General features: G+C 57.6%; 7 protein-coding genes across 7 annotated transcripts; 4 read left to right on the forward strand and 3 right to left on the reverse strand.

Moving 5' to 3' along the window:
- Positions 1-1,056: 1,056 nt before the first annotated feature.
- KVR01_006875 (uncharacterized protein) lies at positions 1,057-2,254 on the forward strand (the record flags this gene model as incomplete). The annotated part of the gene is made up of 3 exons (XM_044794711.1): positions 1,057-1,251; positions 1,414-2,181; positions 2,246-2,254. The coding sequence occupies 3 exons, from the start codon at positions 1,057-1,059 to the stop codon at positions 2,252-2,254; spliced, it is 972 nt and encodes a 323-aa protein (XP_044644306.1).
- A 450-nt stretch (positions 2,255-2,704) lies between these two features.
- KVR01_006655 (uncharacterized protein) lies at positions 2,705-4,096 on the reverse strand (the record flags this gene model as incomplete). Its single annotated transcript, XM_044789812.1, has 1 exon — positions 2,705-4,096. One exon carries the CDS (start codon positions 4,094-4,096, stop codon positions 2,705-2,707), a length of 1,392 nt encoding a protein of 463 aa, XP_044644086.1.
- Positions 4,097-4,622: 526 nt separating this feature from the next.
- KVR01_007047 (uncharacterized protein) lies at positions 4,623-6,376 on the forward strand (the record flags this gene model as incomplete). The annotated part of the gene is made up of 3 exons (XM_044783881.1): positions 4,623-4,953; positions 5,027-6,057; positions 6,152-6,376. The coding sequence occupies 3 exons, from the start codon at positions 4,623-4,625 to the stop codon at positions 6,374-6,376; spliced, it is 1,587 nt and encodes a 528-aa protein (XP_044644478.1).
- Positions 6,377-6,638: 262 nt separating this feature from the next.
- KVR01_006915 (alanine--tRNA ligase) lies at positions 6,639-9,676 on the reverse strand (the record flags this gene model as incomplete). The annotated part of the gene is made up of 3 exons (XM_044781752.1): positions 6,639-6,824; positions 6,891-9,511; positions 9,598-9,676. 3 exons carry the CDS (start codon positions 9,674-9,676, stop codon positions 6,639-6,641), a joined length of 2,886 nt encoding a protein of 961 aa, XP_044644346.1.
- A 685-nt stretch (positions 9,677-10,361) lies between these two features.
- On the forward strand, positions 10,362-11,310 carry KVR01_007046 (uncharacterized protein; the record flags this gene model as incomplete). The annotated part of the gene is made up of 2 exons (XM_044791386.1): positions 10,362-10,578; positions 10,646-11,310. 2 exons carry the CDS (start codon positions 10,362-10,364, stop codon positions 11,308-11,310), a joined length of 882 nt encoding a protein of 293 aa, XP_044644477.1.
- A 397-nt stretch (positions 11,311-11,707) lies between these two features.
- On the reverse strand, positions 11,708-12,431 carry KVR01_006595 (uncharacterized protein; the record flags this gene model as incomplete). Its single annotated transcript, XM_044788746.1, has 3 exons — positions 11,708-12,004; positions 12,103-12,231; positions 12,309-12,431. The coding sequence occupies 3 exons, from the start codon at positions 12,429-12,431 to the stop codon at positions 11,708-11,710; spliced, it is 549 nt and encodes a 182-aa protein (XP_044644026.1).
- A 4,324-nt stretch (positions 12,432-16,755) lies between these two features.
- KVR01_007090 (uncharacterized protein) lies at positions 16,756-18,433 on the forward strand. The gene is made up of 2 exons (XM_044785751.1): positions 16,756-17,387; positions 17,446-18,433. The coding sequence occupies exons 1-2, from the start codon at positions 16,915-16,917 to the stop codon at positions 18,422-18,424; spliced, it is 1,452 nt and encodes a 483-aa protein (XP_044644521.1). The 5' UTR covers positions 16,756-16,914; the 3' UTR covers positions 18,425-18,433.
- The last annotated feature ends 279 nt before the right edge of the window (positions 18,434-18,712 follow it).

Consider the following 18,712-nt stretch of genomic DNA (forward strand, 5'->3'; position numbering starts at 1 on the left):
TTTGATTGCAGCTGACCGGATGATCATTGAGCTCAAGATCTCATTACATTTTCAACATCATGTCTCACCGACACAGAACGGGCTGCGATAGTTTGGCCAAACAGAGGAGAGCACAATGCCCGAGGGGAAACGTGATCATTGGAAGCTCCCGATAATTGTCAACAAGTGCTTGCCTCTTAATAACGCCCATGTACGTGCCCGGGGAAGAGGATTACTTGCAGGGTAGATAAAATTTCGAAAGAACATCCCGGTCCATATTTTAGCATGCCATACCATGGTTCACCCAGAGATCAATGTCAGGTTCACTCTGACCAAGCCATGTTTGTTCAATCAGACAACGACACACTAGACATGAATGAGTCAACCTCCCATGGTTGTGGGTTACTGTGGTACGGGCATCAGCAGAAAAGAGAAATAAAATTGATACATGGGGTGATTCGAACAATATAAAGTTTGCTACATATACAGAGGGAAGAAGATGGTGGCCAGAGACTACCCCCCCTCCTCGCAAAGGCAAAAAGGCTGTGGAAAACAGGCCACTTCCACCTTCCATTGTGCGTGCTGAGAAGCTAGCTGGATGAAGCAGCTATTCTCTGCCCCACTGTAGCAATCCTGGGGCTTGCATGCAGACGGCCAGACGCGCAGTACCTGGGTACCTAGGCCAGTACTCTTCAGGCTCTCCACTTGCATCTACAGGGGTCACAGACCAATCACAATCGCTGGCTGCTTGGATGCTTGCACGACGCGGAGCCGCGTTCGACCTCCACCACTTTTCCCACCACCGCTTTCAGTCATAGACATCCCTCCATCTCCCAACCTGGCCGTCAGCTAGCACTTCTCTATTCGCATAGCCAGCTAGCAGAGGGCAGCGCTTCTTGTCGCTACTCCGTCTTCACGCCCCCTCTTGCGTCAGGCTTAGCCGTCCAGGCTGCGACCCGACCTGCGCCGTCGCATTCCCAGCCTTGCCCTCGACTGACCGTGGCCCGGGCCCGACGCCACCGAGACCCCGCATCTCTTGTCGTATGCACTCAACCTGACAGAAACATCGACTTCAAAATGAGCGAGAGCCAGCTTGACGATAGGGAGCTCGATGGCAAGGACATTGGGCAGAGGGAGCTGGCCGAGAGGGAGCTGGCCGACAAGCTCGTCTCCTTTGCGAAGGCCGTGACCGGCGGAGAGCCAGACTCTACCATCCTTCGCATGCTTAAGGAGTTTGAGTCGGGGGATCCACCGAGTGAGGACAATCTTCGCGTATGTATGGTCCATACTGGCGTTTCCACGCTCTCCGGCGCATAGAGTGGCCTTTGAACCTACAACACAAGCTCCGATGATTGTTGCTGCAGGCGGTCTCTTTCCACCCACACCTAGGCCCTGCAGTAGCAACAGTTACTAATTCAAACCTTTTTACAACAGAAAACTGGCGCTGGAAAGGTTGCAGGGAAGCTCCGCAGCAACAGCAACAAGGAGATCTCCACGGTTGCCGTGAAGGTTGTCGAGAAGTGGAGGAAAAGCGTGGGCAACAAGAGCAATGCCAAGGGCGATGCGCGCCTCAAGGCCAAGATTTCCTCGTCGCGCACCAGTACCCCGTCCAACAACGCCTCCCCCGGTCCTCCCCCGACCCCGTCCGCCAACCAGCCCTACCAGGGAGACACCGAGAAGCGCCACTTCAAGCTGGACAAGGTCGATCTCAAGCGCACCACTTCTGAGACCCGCAACAACTGCGTCGGCATGTTGTACAACGGACTCGCCTACCGGTCCACCGACTCTGTCGAGGTGGTGGTCGCAAAGGCTGTGGAGGTAGAGGCTGCTGCCTACAAGCACCTCAAGGGCGAAGGTGCCGAGTACAAGTCAAAGATAAAGTCCTTGTTCTCGAATCTCAAGGTCAAGAGCAACCGCGAGCTCGGTCGCAGGGTCATGTCCGGCGAGATCTCCGCCGCCGAGTTTGTCAAGATGAGCCAGGACGAGCTCAAGTCGCAGGAGCTCAGGGAACGCGACAGCAAGCTTGAGAAGGAGAACATGAACAAGGCCCAGGTTGCTCAGCCCGAGAAGTCCATCAGCACCGCCCTGACCTGTGGCAAGTGTGGCCAAAAGAAGGTCAGCTACTCTCAGGCTCAGACTCGCAGTGCCGACGAGCCCATGACCACTTTCTGCGAGTGTCTCGTGTGTGGAAATCGCTGGAAGGTATGTAATCCGCAAAAGACCCGCCTGGCTTGCCATACTAGCAGACAAGCTAACTCGACCACAGTTCTCGTAAGCACGGAGCGGCAAATGGTGTCATTATTGATCCATGTACAGTCTTGGGACGTTTTGTTTTGAGCCTGGTTTTGGTCATAATGAGCAGCTTGCCCTGCATGCTTTTTGAGCTGCTGCCACAGCATTTGCTCTCAGCGTCATCCATGGAAGGTGTTTGCGGCGTATCAGGAAGGAGCCTAGGATAAGCTGATATCAAGAGGGATTTTTGATTTATGGCCCTGAAGCTGAGCCCCCGGTGTTTCTCGTTGCTTTTGAAAAAGGGACCTAATTCTGTCGTCTTCTATTGCACAAACTTGTGTCGCGGTCTTGCCCAAGTGGCCAAAGCATCGCGCGACCCACGCAGGAGGTCTACTTTTTTTTACATTTCATTTCTTTCAGACACGTCCTGATGGGTGGACGATTTGATGATATAGAGGCTAGCTGAAGGATGCCCGTCGACGGGGCCATGCCCTCACCAACCGCGACGCTCCAATCCCAGATGTGCAAGCAAATCCGAAGAACTGTGCTCCTCGTCCAGTCCCAGCTCTGCGACCTTCTTGTAGAACTTGCTCAGGTGCCTCTGTCCCGAATCACACAGGATGGTGACGACCGTGCTCCCCTCAGGCAGGGTCAGGGCCGTTGTCACCGCGCCGACGAGGTTGACAGCGCTGCTGCTGCCCGCGAAGATGCCCTCGTTCTCGACCATCCAGCGCGCCATCCTGCAGGCCTGCTCGTCGGTGACCTTGACGGCGTCGTCGATGAGCTCCCTCCCCGCCTCGAAGTTCTCGGTGATGCGGTTGACGCCGACACCCTCGACGATGGTGTCGACCTGCTGCCGGCGGCGGGTGCCCTCGCGCTCCGTCGGCGAGTACATGACGCCGTACTTGACCTTGTTGTACAGCCCGCTGCCCTGGGGGTCAGCAAGCACGACCTTGACGGCGTCGCCGAGCCCCGCCTCGTCCTTGAGGTACCTCGCGACGCCGCTGATGGTGCCGCCGGTGCCGGCGCCGGCGACGAAGGCGGCGAGGGCGCCGCCCGTCTGGGCAAAGATCTCGGGCCCCGTGCTGCGCAGGTGGGCGGTCCAGTTGGCCTCGGACTCGAACTGGTCGGCGAAGAAGCCGACGCTGCCGTCGCGCGATTTGGCCTCGTGCTCGGCGGCGCGGCGGCGGGCCAGGTTGACAAAGTGGTCGGGGCTGGTGATGGGGGCGACGGTGACGCGCTCGACGGTGGCGCCCAGCTGGCGCAGGAGGTCGCTCTTCTCGTGCGACTGGTCGTCGGGCATGCAGATGTGGCAGCGGTAGCCGCGGGCGCGGGCCAGGGTGGCGAGCGAGATGCCGGTCGAGCCCACGGTGCCCTCGTAGATGGTGTCGCCCCTGTGCGGGACCAGGAGGCCAGCCTGCTCGGCGGACAGGATCATGGAGAGGGCGACGCGGTCCTTTGGCGAGCCGCCGCAGCCGTTCAGGAACTCGGCCTTTGCCAGGACGGTCCTCCCCAGCAGCGCCGACAGGGCCTTGAGGCGGATCAGCGGCGTGTGGCCGATGGTGGACTCGATGCCGTCCGAGATGACGGGCAGCCCGGCGCCCATGGAGTCTGTGAAGTTGTTGTTGCCATCGTCGTGGTCCTCGAGCTGGACGGGGTCGCCGTAGAAGATGCTGCCGCGGCGGGGGTCATATGTGAGGATGGATGCGTTTGAGTTGCGCCGCGCGCGAGGCTGGTTCGACTTCTTCTTGGACGCCTTGTACCTCCTCTCCAGGTCTGGGTAGACGTCCTTGAACCCGAGCGTGACCAGGATGCCCGCGAAGAAGGCGACCGCAAGGGCTGCGGAGCCGTAGAAGCGGGCGTGGCCCCTTATGTTCAGAGGCATGGGTGTGTGTGTGTAAGTGCGAATAAATGTTGTGGCGTCGCTTTGTGGTGAGCCTACAGCCCCGTCTTGCTCCTTCTCTTCTCTCTAACGAGACTCGTGCATCACACGTAGGCTCTGGACATACTTGTGAGTTATACACCAGGAATTGTGAAGTAAGAGTCATATGAGCCAGACATGTTTTGTTATTCCCAAAAATCCAACCCACACTGGGCCCGATTGCGGCATTGATGTAATGCGTTGTGAGGATTTATTGGACTTGAGTGCCCCATAGCACGTCCACCCATGTCCATATCCCAGGTACCCAGGTACCCAGGTGGCCCTGGAGCTGGGTTGTACCCAGGGGTCGTCGTGGTGAGCTTCAGCCAATCACACCCGCTCCCCTCCCACAGTTGAGTTGAGTTGGAGTTGAATCTTCTGCCAGACGCTGGCAGCTGCACGCTATGAGCTTCCCACCTCGCGGGAACCCGAGCACACGACCTCGTCCTCGTCCTCTTGTCGCCTGCAGCCACAACTCCCCCCTCCGGTCATGGACTCCCCCATAGTGACCCAGCTATTCAGACAGCTCTTCCGGCATGGCCATCCGGCCTGCCAGTCCCGGCGGAACCTCACAAACCTCGCCAGCGCCATCCACCACGGCCGCCAGCTCCGCCAGGTCAGGGCCCTCTCGTCCGAGCACAGGAGGAGGGGCGCCCTCTCCACGTCCGAGAAGGAGCGCCAGTGGCAGCAGCGCAGCAATGTCGCGCCTGTCGACCGGACTGAGGATCTCAGGCGGTACCCGACCCTCACGGCAAAGGACCTGAGGAGCTACAAGGAGCGGCCGAGGAGGGTCAAGATGCTCATGCGGGACTTCATCGAGGGTGGGTTGGGCCCCGTTCTGCCGCCCACGAGGCCATGGCCGCTTGATAGAGACTGTCGGCTGACCCCAAACAGACAGTCTCTACAACCCTCACTATGGCTACTTCTCCAAGCAGGTCGTCATCTTCACCCCCGGCGAGCCCTTCGACTTTGGCTCGATCCGCGACGAGCTCGAGTTCCACTCCCTCCTGAGCCGGCGCTACACCGAGTTCGAGGACGCCCTGGACAGCAAGGAGCATTCCGACACGCGGCAGCTGTGGTACACGCCCACGGAGCTGTTCCGCCCCTACTACGGCGAGGCCGTCGCGCGGTACCTGTGCGAGAACTACCGCCAGACCTCGTTCCCCTACCACGACCTGATCATCTACGAGATGGGCGCCGGCCGGGGCACCCTGATGCTCAACATCCTCGACTACATCCGCGACGTCGAGCCCGAGGTGTACGAGCGCACGCGCTACAAGGTCATCGAGATCAGCTCCAACCTCGCCAGCGTGCAGCAGAGCAGCCTGATGGCCACCGCCGAGTCCAAGGGCCACCGCGACAAGGTCGACATCATCAACAAGTCCGTCTTCGACTGGAAGGACCCCGTGCGCAGCCCCTGCTTCTTCCTCGCCTTCGAGGTCTTTGACAACTTTGCCCACGACGTCCTGCGCTACGACCTGCGCACCGAGGAGCCGCTCCAGGGCACCGTCATGATCGACGAGGACGGCGACTTCCACGAGTTCTTCAGCCCCGTCACCGACCCGGACATCCAGCGCTTCCTGAGGCTGCGCCACATCGCCACCGAGGGCGTGTACCCCCTCCCCTACTACTCCAAGTCCGGGCTCGGCGTCCCCAGGGGCGAGCCGTGGTGGGCCACCGCGCGCAGGCGCCTGCGGGATGGGTGGCCCCTCGGCGGTAGCCGCGGGGACGGCAGCGGCCTCAGCGAGCCCGAGTACATCCCGACGAGGCTGATGAGCTTCTTCGAGGTGCTGGAGCGCTTCTTCCCCAACCACCAGCTCGTCACCAGCGACTTCCACTCCCTGCCCGACGCCATCCGCGGCCTCAATGCCCCCATCGTCCAGACCAGGTACCAGAGGCGGCCGGTACCTGTCTCGACCCCCTTGGTGAGTCTACGGCCCCTGGATTCGTCTCCTCGGTTCGCGCGCTTGTAATTTGTGTGACTGGTTTACTAACCACCGCTGAAATTGGCTCGCCCAGGTCCATCAGGGGTACTTCGACATCATGTTCCCCACAGACTTCAACACCACAGAGGCCATCTACCGCAGCATCACCGGCAAACTCAGCCGCGTGCGCTCGCACGAGGAGTTTATGAAGAGCTGGGCCTTCGTCGAGGACTGCGAGACCCGCAACGGCGAGAACCCCCTTCTGAGCTGGTACCGCAACGCCAGCGTCATGATGACCTGGAATTACCGGAGGATGTAGGCCACCCCGAAGCACGTCGCTGCTCTGAGACTGTGGCCATACGTAGTCGGCCACGGATGTATGTGTCGGCCATGAAGTTGGATATACTGTATCTACCTCGCAGCAAAGCCTTGATTGGGAGGGCAGCAAGTCTTGAGCGCAGAATATAATGGTACAATGCATAGACCCCAACCCCACTATGAGGAGTACATCTTCATCAGTGGAAACGGCGCAGCAGCGCCGACGGTGGCAGTTCCTGTGCCACCTCTGTTTTATTGCTCCCTCAGACCTTGAGCTTTTCCATCTCTGCAACCAGCCACTCCTCGGCCTTCTTGACCGCATCCTCGATCTTCTCAGGCTGCGTTCCCGCACCCTGGCGTGTGGGCTCCTTTCCTCCCGCCTTTCCGCCAATGATCTCCGTGACCGTAGTGGACCACTTCTCTGCGGTGATGCCCTTGGAAGCCAGGTCCTAAGTAGCGAATAGTGTCAGGCTGGTGGCCATTCTCTTTGGAAAGGGGAGGGATTGTGAACTTACGGTTCCAACATAGACACCATGTACCACGCCTGACTCCTTGGACCCCCCAAAGACGTAGACGCTCTTGGTCTTGTCCTTGCTCTTGAAATGTGTCATCACATCGCTGACGGCCTTCATGTTGGCGCTGATGGGCAACTGTCCGACAAACCACGTCGCTTCCTTGTTCTCGGGCTTGGCGAAGTGACCCGTTACAGTGTCAAGGGCGGTCTTGCTCTCGGCCTTCTGGCGCTTCTTCTGCTCCTCCGCGACACCCTTCTGGATCTTGGCGTACGTGGCCCTGAGGTCCTCCTTGTCGAGCACGGAAACGGTGAGCTGGTTGAGATCCACGCCTGTCTTCTTGACCTGGTCTTCCTTCTCCGGCCCAAAGGGCAGCTTGTCGAGCTGCTCGAGCCTGGCGGCGAACTCGCGCGCGATCCGCTGCACAGCATGTGCCGCATCGCCGGTGTAGGCGACGATTCTTCGGATTCCTTTTGCGATGCCGCTCTCTTCAACAATGACCAGATCTTTGATGATTCCGGTCTGGTCCACATGGGTACCGCCGCAGAATTCGACGCTGACCTTCCTCCACTCGGGATTCTTGGGATTCTCTAGTAGAGTGTCCACGTCGATGCCCACGCTCACTACGCGGACAGGGTCGGGATATGTCTCTCCGAACACAGCACGAACACCCTCGATCTGCTTCGCAGCGTTGAGGTCCACATCCTTGTAGTAGATCTTGCAGTTCTGACGGATGTACGCATTGGAGCCATCCTCGATCTTCTTGAGCTCCGCGTTCGTGACACCCTGCTTGTGGCTGAAGTCAAACCTCAGCTTGTCATCGTCCACGAGCGAGCCCTTCTGGTTGACATCGTCACCCAGAACTTCCCTGAGGGAGTGGTTGAGAATGTGCGTGCCTGTGTGGTTGTTGCGGATGGGCTGACGACGGAGCTCGTCATACTCGCAGGTGACCTTGTCACCCGCGGACAGCGAGCCGTGGTCAAAGTAGCCAATGTGCACAACGTAGCCGCCGTACTCTTGTACGTCCTGGACCTTGAACTCGGCGACATCATCGTCCACAAGGATCCGGCCGGTATCGGCAACCTGACCACCAGACTCAGCGTAGAAGTTTGTCCTGTCGAGGATCAGACCGAGCGGTGTCTCTGTCGGTATATCCTTGGTGGATTTGACGAATTTCTCGCCAGTGAATATTAACTGTACGGTCGCAGTGATGTCTCCCTTGCCGTATTTGGGTTCGGAATCCGGCCTGGGCAGGTTGTGCTGGCTCTCGAGCTCCGCGATCTGGTGCACATTGAGCTTGGGGAATGTCTGCGCCTTGTCCTTAACCTGCTTGCTGGCCTCGCGCGCCTCATCCCTGGCCTTAGCAAGGTCAGCCTCGTCAGTCGGCTCCAGGCCTCGCTCCTCGCTCATCAATTTTGTGAGATCCTCAGGGAAACCGTAAGTATCATACAGCCTCCAGACCTGGAGACCAGAGAGCTTCTTCTCGCCCTTCTTTTCAAGGTCCGTGACGAACTTCTCAAACTGTTTCTCGCCGCGATCCAGCGTCTTGGCAAAGGCGACTTCCTCCTCGTCGAGAATCTCGGCAATGTCCTTCTCCTTCTTGACAATTTCGGGGAATTGTTCGCCCATCTGCGCGACGAGAGCCGGCAGAATCTTGGAGAAGAAAGACCCGATCTCAACATTGAAGTACTTGCGGGCATACCGTGAGCCTCTCCGCAGTACTCTTCGGACGACATATCCTCTTCCTTCGTTGTTTGGGACCGCGCCGTCGGCGATGGCGAAGGTGAGCAATCTGATATGGTCGGCGACGACACGGTAGGCAGTGTCGATGCCATCAACATCGTCTTTGCCGTACTTGTCCTCGTATGGTCTTGCCCCCGTGACCTCTTGTATCTTGGCGAAGAGCGGTGTGAACACATCGGTGGCGTAGTTGGAGATCTTGTCCTGCAGCGCGGAGACAAGACGCTCGTATCCCATGCCAGTATCGATGTGCTTTGCAGGGAGCGACTTCAAGCTCTTATCCTTTTGCCTGTCGTACTGCATGAACACATTGTTCCAGATCTCAACCACGAGGGGGTCATCCTGGTTGACGAGGTGGGCAGCATTTCGGCCTCCCACCTTGTCGTAGTGAACCTCGGAGCAAGGACCGCAGGGGCCTTGGTCGCCCATCTCCCAGAAGTTGTCCTTCATGTTTCCTGGCAAGATGTGGTCCTCGGGCACGCCGACGGACTTCCAAAGCTCCTTGGCCTCCAAGTCGGGCTCAAGGTTCATGTCCGCGTTGCCCTCAAAGTAGGTAACATACAGCCTCGAGGGGTCAAGGCCGTATACTTTGGTCAGCAGCTCCCATGACATCTGGACAGCCTCCTTCTTGAAGTAGTCGCCGAAGGACCAGTTGCCCAGCATCTCAAAGAAGGTGTGGTGATAGCTGTCCTTGCCGACATCGTCAAGGTCGTTGTGCTTGCCACCGGCGCGAATGCACTTCTGGGAGTCGGCCGCGCGTTTCCAGGAAGCCATTGGGTCGCTCTTGTTGACGGTGCCAAGGAAGATGGGCTTGAACTGGTTCATACCAGCGTTGGTGAACAGCAGCGTCGGGTCATTGTGAGGGACGACGGAGGAGGAAGGCACTGCAGCACACGAGTTGATTGTCAGTCAGTCAGTCAGCCAGGTCCAATTGGTGATGGGGATGATATGACTGTTCGGTCGCACCCACCTATGGTGTGCCCTCTCTGCTCGAAGTATTCGAAGAAGGTCTTGCGGACCGTGAGGGCGGTCCACTTGCCCTCGTACATGATGGGCAAGGGCGTGTTTGTGCTTGTTTTTGCTGGTGGGGGTTTTTGTTGTTTGGAAAATCTCCGGATCTGTGCAGTCGAGGACAAAGACGAGATCGTTCTCGTCGGCGACCTGAGGAATGCAGCGGCAGCGGTGGTGGGGCAGTCCTGTGCGGGAGCTTTCTTGGTGAGGAAGCTGGGGGTCGACCCTGCGGCTGGCAGTGGCGATCGCGGGGTCCGGGTGTGGGCGCTGCTGACGCTGTTCCTGGCGCTGAGCAATGAGGGGGCGGTCGCTCTAGAAGTGTCGTAGAGCTTTCTGGAATGAGTCAAAGCCGATACAAGAAGGGGCGAGCTCCTCCCTGGGCCACCCGCCCGGCTCTGCAATCTTCGCACCCCAGTAATAGTCCTCAAGCTGCTGCTGCTGCCCCAGCCAAGCCTGCCGCGGCCACTGCCACTGCCACTGCCACTGACGCTGCCACTGCGCAATCGCGACGACTGCATCGACAGCCCAGCAATCTAAAACCAAATCTCCAAGCAGATAAGTCGTTTGCCGGTTGCGAGGATCGGACGCCTGTGACTCAATTCTCGGGCTGCACCGGCTCTTCACACAGTCATATATCCCTTGCACTGCATCAACCGTGGGGAACCCGACTGGGATTGTTCTGATTGGGGGGAGTGGCCGGCCAGGAAAGTGAGGGAGGAGAAAATGATGGTCTCCAGCTTCCACGACGGCCCATCGCAGGCCAGCACCATGCACATGCCGGCACCCGTGGAGGGGTTCCATAACGCCGAACCCGCCCCCAACGCCGCCCACAGCTACCAGTACAGCCAGCATCACCAACAACAGCGCCGAAAGAGGAAAGCAGAGACCCAGGATGCCCACAACGAGAGGCTGTCAAAAAGGCTGAGCCTCTTGAATTTAGGTATGACTTGCACATTTACCACACACACATTTGCGTCAATCACAAACCGCTAACCTCTGCATCGCAGAACAAAACGGCTCCAAGCTCTACGTCCCAGTCGAGCAGCCATCCCCGTCGCAGCCCGCCAACAATGCCTCCTCCTCTTCGTCGTCCTCATCCTCAGCGGCGGCAGCAGCCGTCCCCGGCGCAGCCATGACCGCAGGCGGCGACGAGATGATGCTGCTCGACGACACCAAGCACAAGGTGTACATCTACAACCTGGACGACGAGCTCTCCTCCGACGCCGACAGCGACCCGGACGACGCCAGGCTCGTCTTCCTGCCCGACGTCGAGAGGCACCTGCGCGCCAACCGCATCGTTCCGGGCATCCCCGGCACAAGCGTGCCGCGGCCCATCCTCCCCAACAAAGACGGCGAGCTGGCCGGCATGCAGCTGGTCCTGTACGACGACGGCGTCCGCAGCGTCAGCGTGCCCGAGGAGCAGGACAGCGTGCGCAAGGCCATCATTGAGGCTCGCGAGAGGCACCGCCGCCGCCAGCAGGACGAGCGCGACGCCAGGGCTGTCGCGAATAACCCCCTGCTGCGTCCCGGGTCCCGTGCCACCTTTGCCACGCCCGTCAAGGTCGCCCCAGGGCAGATGCAGCCGTTCGCTGGCGGCGGTGCCGCGAGTATTGTGGATGTAGACGTTGATGCTCCAACTGATGGTGACGCTGATGCAATGGAGATCGACTAAAACAGAGTGAGAGTGGGAGACACACACGATGTTGGCGCTGATGTTATTTTACTTGGTATGTCCTATGATACCCGCATACGATCATGTTAGCACGGAGTTTTAGGGTGCGGAAGCAGCCTTTGGGCGTTTTAGCAATGTATATCATCATTCATCGGAATCTCGAATATTATCAGAGAAGCTATGACGGTTCCGCCAGGGAAGAATGCCTAAGTGAGCAATGCATCATGACAGCCAGCACATCCTGTTCCAAGAAACAGCCTCACGGCGCTCTGCCACGAGATTATTGACTTAGCAGCCCAACCGTTGGGCTGCACTTGGCCATTCAGCTCTCTCTCATTCTAGGATCTCGAGACCTCCGGTCCCCCATCTCCAACTGTCCCTTCCGACTCAACACCCTCTAGCCCCTGAACGGGTTCGACGACCCCGTGTCATTCCTCTGCGCGGGGGGAGGAGGACCTGGTGGTGGCGCCTCATAGTCCTGGGTCGGGGCCAGCTTGCTGCCTCCCTGGGGCCCGTCGTACATCGGTGGTCGAGGCGCGCTGGGGTCGTACATCGGGGGCGGCGGGGGCATGTTCTGCATGTTGTATCCAGGGGGGTACTGCTGGTAGTAGCCAGGGCGGTAGTTGGTGTAGGTCGCCTGCGGGTAGGCGTAGCGCGGGTCGACACGTGCGAGCTCAGCGCGGGAGACGAGCCACTGTAGAAGGGAGAGGGCGTGTCAGTATACGACATGCCACCTTGTGGGTTGTGGGTTGGGGAAATTGAAAGTGGGCACATGGGTTGGGGCAGGCTTACTCTGTGGTATGCCAGAGGCACGAGGCCCTTGCGTATCCTCTTCTTCGCGTGGATGTAGCCGATGGTTATGTACAGCGTGATGAAGACCATGAGACCCAAGAAGACGGACCACTTGACGATGAGGCCCTCCTGTCGCGGGCGGTCAGCTCGAGTTCGTCCCCCGATGGAGGTTAAGGGCGCAAGAGGCACGGGGATCGATGACATACCCTTGTGTACCAGTATGGTACTATGCGGCCATTCTCGACGACGAAGCCGTCGGGCGTTCTCGTCGGCTCACTACCACTTTCCGACGTGGTCGTCGCTTGCCGTTGTACAAGGTACGAGTCCATCATGTGTTGTGTGTGTGGGTTCCCGAATACCGTAACGGGCGTGTCTTCTTTGTTCGCGTGTATGCAGTGGGGTGAATGGGTGGGTGTTGTGGCTCAACCACAAGTGCGTATGTAAGTGAGAGAAATGAAATTAAACTGAGGTTGATGGACTGGGGAAACCAAACGAGCGTCGGTCACTCGCACTCGACAGTCAGACAGGGCATTGAGAAAGGCCAAGGGAGAGACATGAAGGGAGATTGCGTGCCAAGAGTCGACGGTTTTATTGAGGATAAACTATGTACACGAGCCCACCCAGCCTTGTTGCCATGCCGTGCCCGCACATCGCCCTTTCCTTTTGCCCCATTCGGCTGGCCCGTCAGGGAAATGCAAGGGAAGGGATGGGACGGGACGAAAGCAGAGAGGTTTTGGTGGTGACGTTGGCGAGATGGGCTGTGCAACGACGCAATGCGCTGGCGACGGAGGGCCTCGTTGGCTGGCAGGCCCCAGCTCCTTGCCCACTTTGGCAATGTGCAGACGTACGGGGGTTGTCGCGAGATGGACTTTGAAACTATGCTGCGACGCCGCCTGATCAGACTCCGGTAGCAGGGGAGGGAGGCCTGGGAGGGTGGCGGTGGTGGCCGATGAGCTGCAGCTGTGCGGCACAGATCGATTCGGATCGCCCGTTCCCTTTCAGCCGCACAGGGATCTATCAAAGTTTCATTGACAATTGGTTCTGAATTTGTCACTGCGTACGTACATACATATAACTGCAATTCTGTTGCGTGACTGCCAGACTATCAGTGCTATATGCAATCATTTCGACTTTCCCGAGGCCGTGGGTAGGAAGGAGATGAGACAGCGGGCCCAGGACCCGAACCCTGCCTTGCCTGCTTCTGCTAGCCCGCCTCTCCGCCACATCTTCGGTGCGCCGACGGCCACAAAACACGACCACAAATAAGCCGATAATCTTCATGTTGTGGCGTGGGATCACATAAAGGAAAACATATCTTTGATTGAAAAAGGAAAAAAGTAAGTCTTGATGAGACTGGGACTTGAACCCAGGAGGATTGCTCCACCAGGAATAGATGTTAAGATTACCTTAACCTGGCGCCATAACCTTGATTCGGAGTCAGCGGGTGAAGATTTTGGTGATGTGATCGGATAGCAGCTTACCAACTCGGCCATCTCACCGGATGTTGAATGCCCCGCCAAGTGCAGAGATTATACCCATGGTTGTGGGGCCACGATGTTGCGCTACTCATCCACCAGGACGTCCAGCTTGTCATTCAGATTTGTGCTTGATTCGTTCCTCGAAAATCGCCCGGCTTGCCCGAATCGAACACGAGCCGGGCAGTCTCGATACGTGACTCCGGCCCATACGATTTCTCCCTCTCATGGCCATATTCAGGTCGGTTCTCCACCTCGGCATTGACTGCGCTTTATACGGCATCCAAGAGGTGCACGCTTCCAGCCGCCCGGGTGAACGATTCACTGGGCAATGTGGCAATCGGAAATATATTTCTCTTGGCTCAGATTGTCGAATTCTTGGCCTTGCTAAAGACTCGTAGGAGGCTACAGCCTGCGCAGCCTGCAGCTCAGCTAGATCACAGCCATCGAACACGCAGTAATTCCGTTCTCGAGTGATGGATTGCTGCTGTAAACTGACTCTAGCTCTGGGCCATTTTAGTCTAACCTGTGAAGGCCTTTTGAGTACCATGAGGCAAGTGGAAGAGAATGCACAGGCAATTGAACCGTGGGCATTGACACAGCAGACCTGCAATTAAACCAATCAGGAAACTCAATATTAATAAGGCCTGATGCGCATTTGCTATTTGCTTAGCATAGGATCCGAGAGAGAGAGAGGTGTGGATCAAGGTGTGGCGACGGGAGAGCCGCCAGCCTGACCTCTCCCATCCCATCAACCCATCCCATGATTTGTGGCAACTGACATCTGATCATGAACTCGGGATTTTCCACCTCCTCCTCACATACTACACGATCAACAACAAGTTGTTACGCTTCTCTACACGTTTCCTGTGCAAGCTTCCACCTGACGACTGTCCAATATCGTGGCGAAACTGTGACTGTACCTGCCGTTCTCCAACTGGTAAGATCGATCACAAGGTCGTCATAAATTGGTTCTCTACAACAAAAGCAAAAATATTGGTCCGGTGAAGGACATGAACTCAACCTCCCCTCTGCTACTGCCACCCACCAAGACAACATACATATGTACCATTGGACTACCTGGACCAGTTGCTAGTGCCCAGACTTTGTCTATAAGGGCGCCATGGCAACAATCCAGACACTAATTTGTGCTCACTTGCTATTAAAGGCTTGGTCTACTGTAATTAAAGCCGTGTGAAGTGAATCATGCTAAATACTCAAGCCATCTGCCTTGTCTGCAACAATGCTAACATGGTGTCATCGTTCACTATGCGTGGGTGACGGCCCTCCCGTCACATAATCTCAGTGCGAATGGCTTCACCACGTCACTGTCTACATATGTAGGTAGTAAATGCGACATCTATAACATCGTCGTCATTCTAAGTGTATGAGTTGGTCTCATGGAAGTCAATATAGCGAAATTGTGTTGAAGATAACAAGTATGCTTCTTCGAGAGGCATGATCTGCTATCGAAGCCCTGTCTGAGATTGTCCGCGCGGTATCTGGGTGATTCCCTGCGCTCCCATCGATGATGTATTTAATCAATTTGTGTACAAGCCACCGCTTGAACTCATTTTCGCAGATAGAGCGGCGAAGGCAACTTGGAGGAAGCTCTGTGGTGAGTTCCCTTCTCTGCTATTGGCAGCACAAATCTCACCATGTCCTTAGAACATTTGTTGTATCTAGCTACAAGGCCCATGACAACATTGAAGGGCTGTCTGTGTCAAGACAGCTTCCACGTAGAATTGCTTACAATTTGTGCTCATGACTCCCGAGGTCATTACATGATGTCTTAGGGACTTTAATTAGACGGGGCCCCGGGGGTTGTAAAGAGATCTACTTGTGATTATATACATATGTATCACACCCATGTGCATAGGCCCCCCGACCTCGTCATCATACATATGTAAGCTAGGGTACCCAGGTATGTGCTGTACAGGTTCAATCAGGAAAAATGCAAAACGTTGTTCGCAGTCTACGGGGAGCAGTACGTCTGTAGCAGAAGTGCGCGTAAGTTTCTGCTCAAATAGTACTTAGATAATATGATGTCCAGCTCTCACACTGCCGAGAGCTGAGGTCCCAGAGCATCAAGATCTCAGCGTCCAGATGTCAAGACACTACATATGTAGCCACCAGATCAACGCACCGAATCTGGTAAAGGGGTTTCTAATTCCAACGGAATCTGTTCTTCCCGTGGGTGGTCACTCGTTGTAATTCTGTTAAGTTGTCGCTGTGGGAGAGGATACAATTTTGCCAAGCCAAGAGGAAACATCATGGGGTGGACCTCAAGAAGTATGTCGAGCAGGGGACACGGCGCATAGGTCAACTGTATGAAAAGGATGTATGCTGTGGCAGTCCAAAACATGTCACCTTAAACAGAAAGCGGGTCTACGGAAATCCCTGGGCGTGGGCCGCGGCGGGATGCCCCCAGCTTGCAGATCCCCGAGGGGAAAGATTGTGGTCGATCCCCATGGCACTTGCGAAGAGCCGGGGGATACTTCAGTTTGGCACATTTATACGACCGGTGGGAACACAGTGGGCTTTCCTGAGCAAAGACGAGGGCAGGCTGGGGCTGATAGACCATGGTCGCTTTGTTCAAGGAGTTCTCAGGAGTGTACTGGGAACATCGAAGGCGCCAAGATACCCTCGCAGGCTGAAGAGCTGCCGGGGTAATAGCACGGCGAGTTCACGGCGAGTTTAGCGTTACACCCGTCCGGGGCTGTGCACCATGAGCACGTCTACGGTAGGAAAGAGAGACAACTGACAGAGCAATTCCTCCTCACGGTTGCTCTCCCGCTACAAGGGGCTGATAGCATTAAAACCGGGGCAACTGATCTCGCCGGGTAGGTTGCCGGAGCCCTCGGTGGAGGCAGTTGAGGATCCTTGCCCACTTACCGAAACGCGGGGCAACGATTGCCCTCCTTCTAGGAGCCGGTCTGAGGATCCTGGATGGTGTCGATTTTATCCGTCCCACATTGGCGCAATCCCATCCAACAGACCCGCGCCATGGGCCGGTGACTAGGATCATAGCTCCAGGCGTTGGTAAACAGGCGATGAGACGTTGGTCGCGCAGGAATATTTATGCCCTGGGGGACCCCTAATGCGAGTGGTTAAAAGGGGGGCAGCTGCGACTGCCCTCGCCAGACCATCTCGACCTTCTTAAACGAGCGTGGGAGACTTCGCCGCTGACATTAGGATCCACATTGCCCAAGTGAACAACCTTTTCTGGCTCTAGAGCGGAGTGCAGATCCCCCCAAGAGCTGAGGTATAAAACCGTAGACAGCGGGCGGAAGACGGAACACATTTCTACATATCACAACAACAAAAGTCCTCCAACATGGCCTCGCAAGACATAGCAGTCCACCCCAAGGGGTCTACGGTCCCCTTCTTCATCAACGGCAAGGAGGTCGTGGCTGACAAGACCTTCGACGTCGTCAACCCGGCGACGGGCAAGATCGTCCACAAGTGCAGCAGCGCCAGCCAGGCCGACGCCCAGGCCGCCGTTGACGCCGCGGCCAAGGCGCTTCCCGCATGGAAGGCAATGGTGCCGACCAAGCGGCGTGAGGTCTTCCTGAAGGCCGCTGAGATCCTGGAGAAGAGGCGTGACGAGCTGGCCACAAACATGGTCGAGGAGGTCGGCGTGCCCAGGCAGTGGGCCGACTTCAACCTCTCCGTCGCCAAGGACCTCATCCTCGACGTCGCCGGCAGGCTCGTCACCATCGAGGGCTCCATCCCCACGCCCCAGGACCCCAACACCGGCGCCCTTGTCGTGAAGGAGCCCTATGGAGTCGTGCTGGCCATCGCGCCCTGGTGAGTGACTCTGACAGCCAACCAGCCGAGGCCGGACACACACTGACAAGACTCCCAGGAACGCCCCCTACATCCTCGGGGCCCGCTCTGTCATCTTCCCCATGGCCGCCGGTAACACGGCAGTCTTCAAGGCCAGCGAGCTAAGCCCCAAGACCCACTGGGGGATCGCCTCTGTCTTCGCCGAGGCCGGGCTTCCGGCTGGTGTGCTCAACGTGATCGTTCACGAGCCCGCCAACGCGGCCGCCATCACGAGCCAGCTCATAGCGAACGAGCACATCAAGAAGATCAACTTCACCGGGTCCACCATGGTGGGCCGCATCATCGGCAAGCTGGCCGGCGAGCAGCTCAAGCCCGTGCTGCTCGAGCTCGGCGGCAAGGCGCCCGCCATCGTGTGGGAGGACGCGGATCTGGGCCTGGCCGCCGACCAGTGCGCGCTGGGCGCGTTCCTGAACTCGGGCCAGATCTGCATGTCTACCGAGCGCATAATCGTGCACAAGGCCGTCACCGCCGAGTTCGAGAAGAAGCTGCTCGCCAGCATCGACAAGTTCTTCCCCTCCAGCGGCGACGCCCCCGTGCTCATCCGCGAGGTCGCTGTCGAGAAGAACAAGAAGCTGCTCAAGGACGCAAAGGACAAGGGCGCCACGCTCCTGAACGGCGACTATGAGGCCCAGGAGTCCTCGTCGACACGCCTGCGGCCCATCGTGGTCAAGGGCATCAAGGAGGACATGGACCTGTACAAGACCGAGTCCTTCGGCCCTACCGTGGCCCTGTACGAGGTTGACACCGAGGAGGAGGCACTTCGGATCGCCAACGACACAGAGTATGGCCTGTCGTCTGCTGTCTTCACCGAGGACCTCAGGAGGGGGCTGAGACTTGCCAAGGGGATCGAGACCGGCGCCGTCCACATCAACTCGATGAGCGTACATGATGAGTCCGCCCTTCCGCATGGTGGCGCAAAGAGTTCCGGCTACGGGAGGTTCAACTCGATTGGTCTGGACGAGTGGGTGAGGACCAAGACGATCACCTACAGGCACTAGGAATCTCGCGCGGCAAGCAGCCGGGAGGTCGGGGACCACTCGGACCGCTCAGCTGCAACAAATGGAAAATTAAAGGCTGCATTGATTCGCGTATCCTGTGCCACCTCAGACCTGCATGCTGAAGAAGTCTCGGGCAGCCAACATGTAGCGTGCCCCCGGGGCTTGCTGTGGACACACAACTTCTACTGGCCAGAATCACTTGCCATCCCATCTGCGCGATCTCGCATCTGCATTGGATCGGCCTGAGAAATCTCGCAGATCGAGGCCGCGTCTTGGCCGCATATTCTT

This window comes from Diaporthe batatas (assembly GCF_019321695.1).
Source record: "Diaporthe batatas strain CRI 302-4 chromosome Unknown Contig00007, whole genome shotgun sequence".
Taxonomy (NCBI): domain Eukaryota; kingdom Fungi; phylum Ascomycota; class Sordariomycetes; order Diaporthales; family Diaporthaceae; genus Diaporthe; species Diaporthe batatas.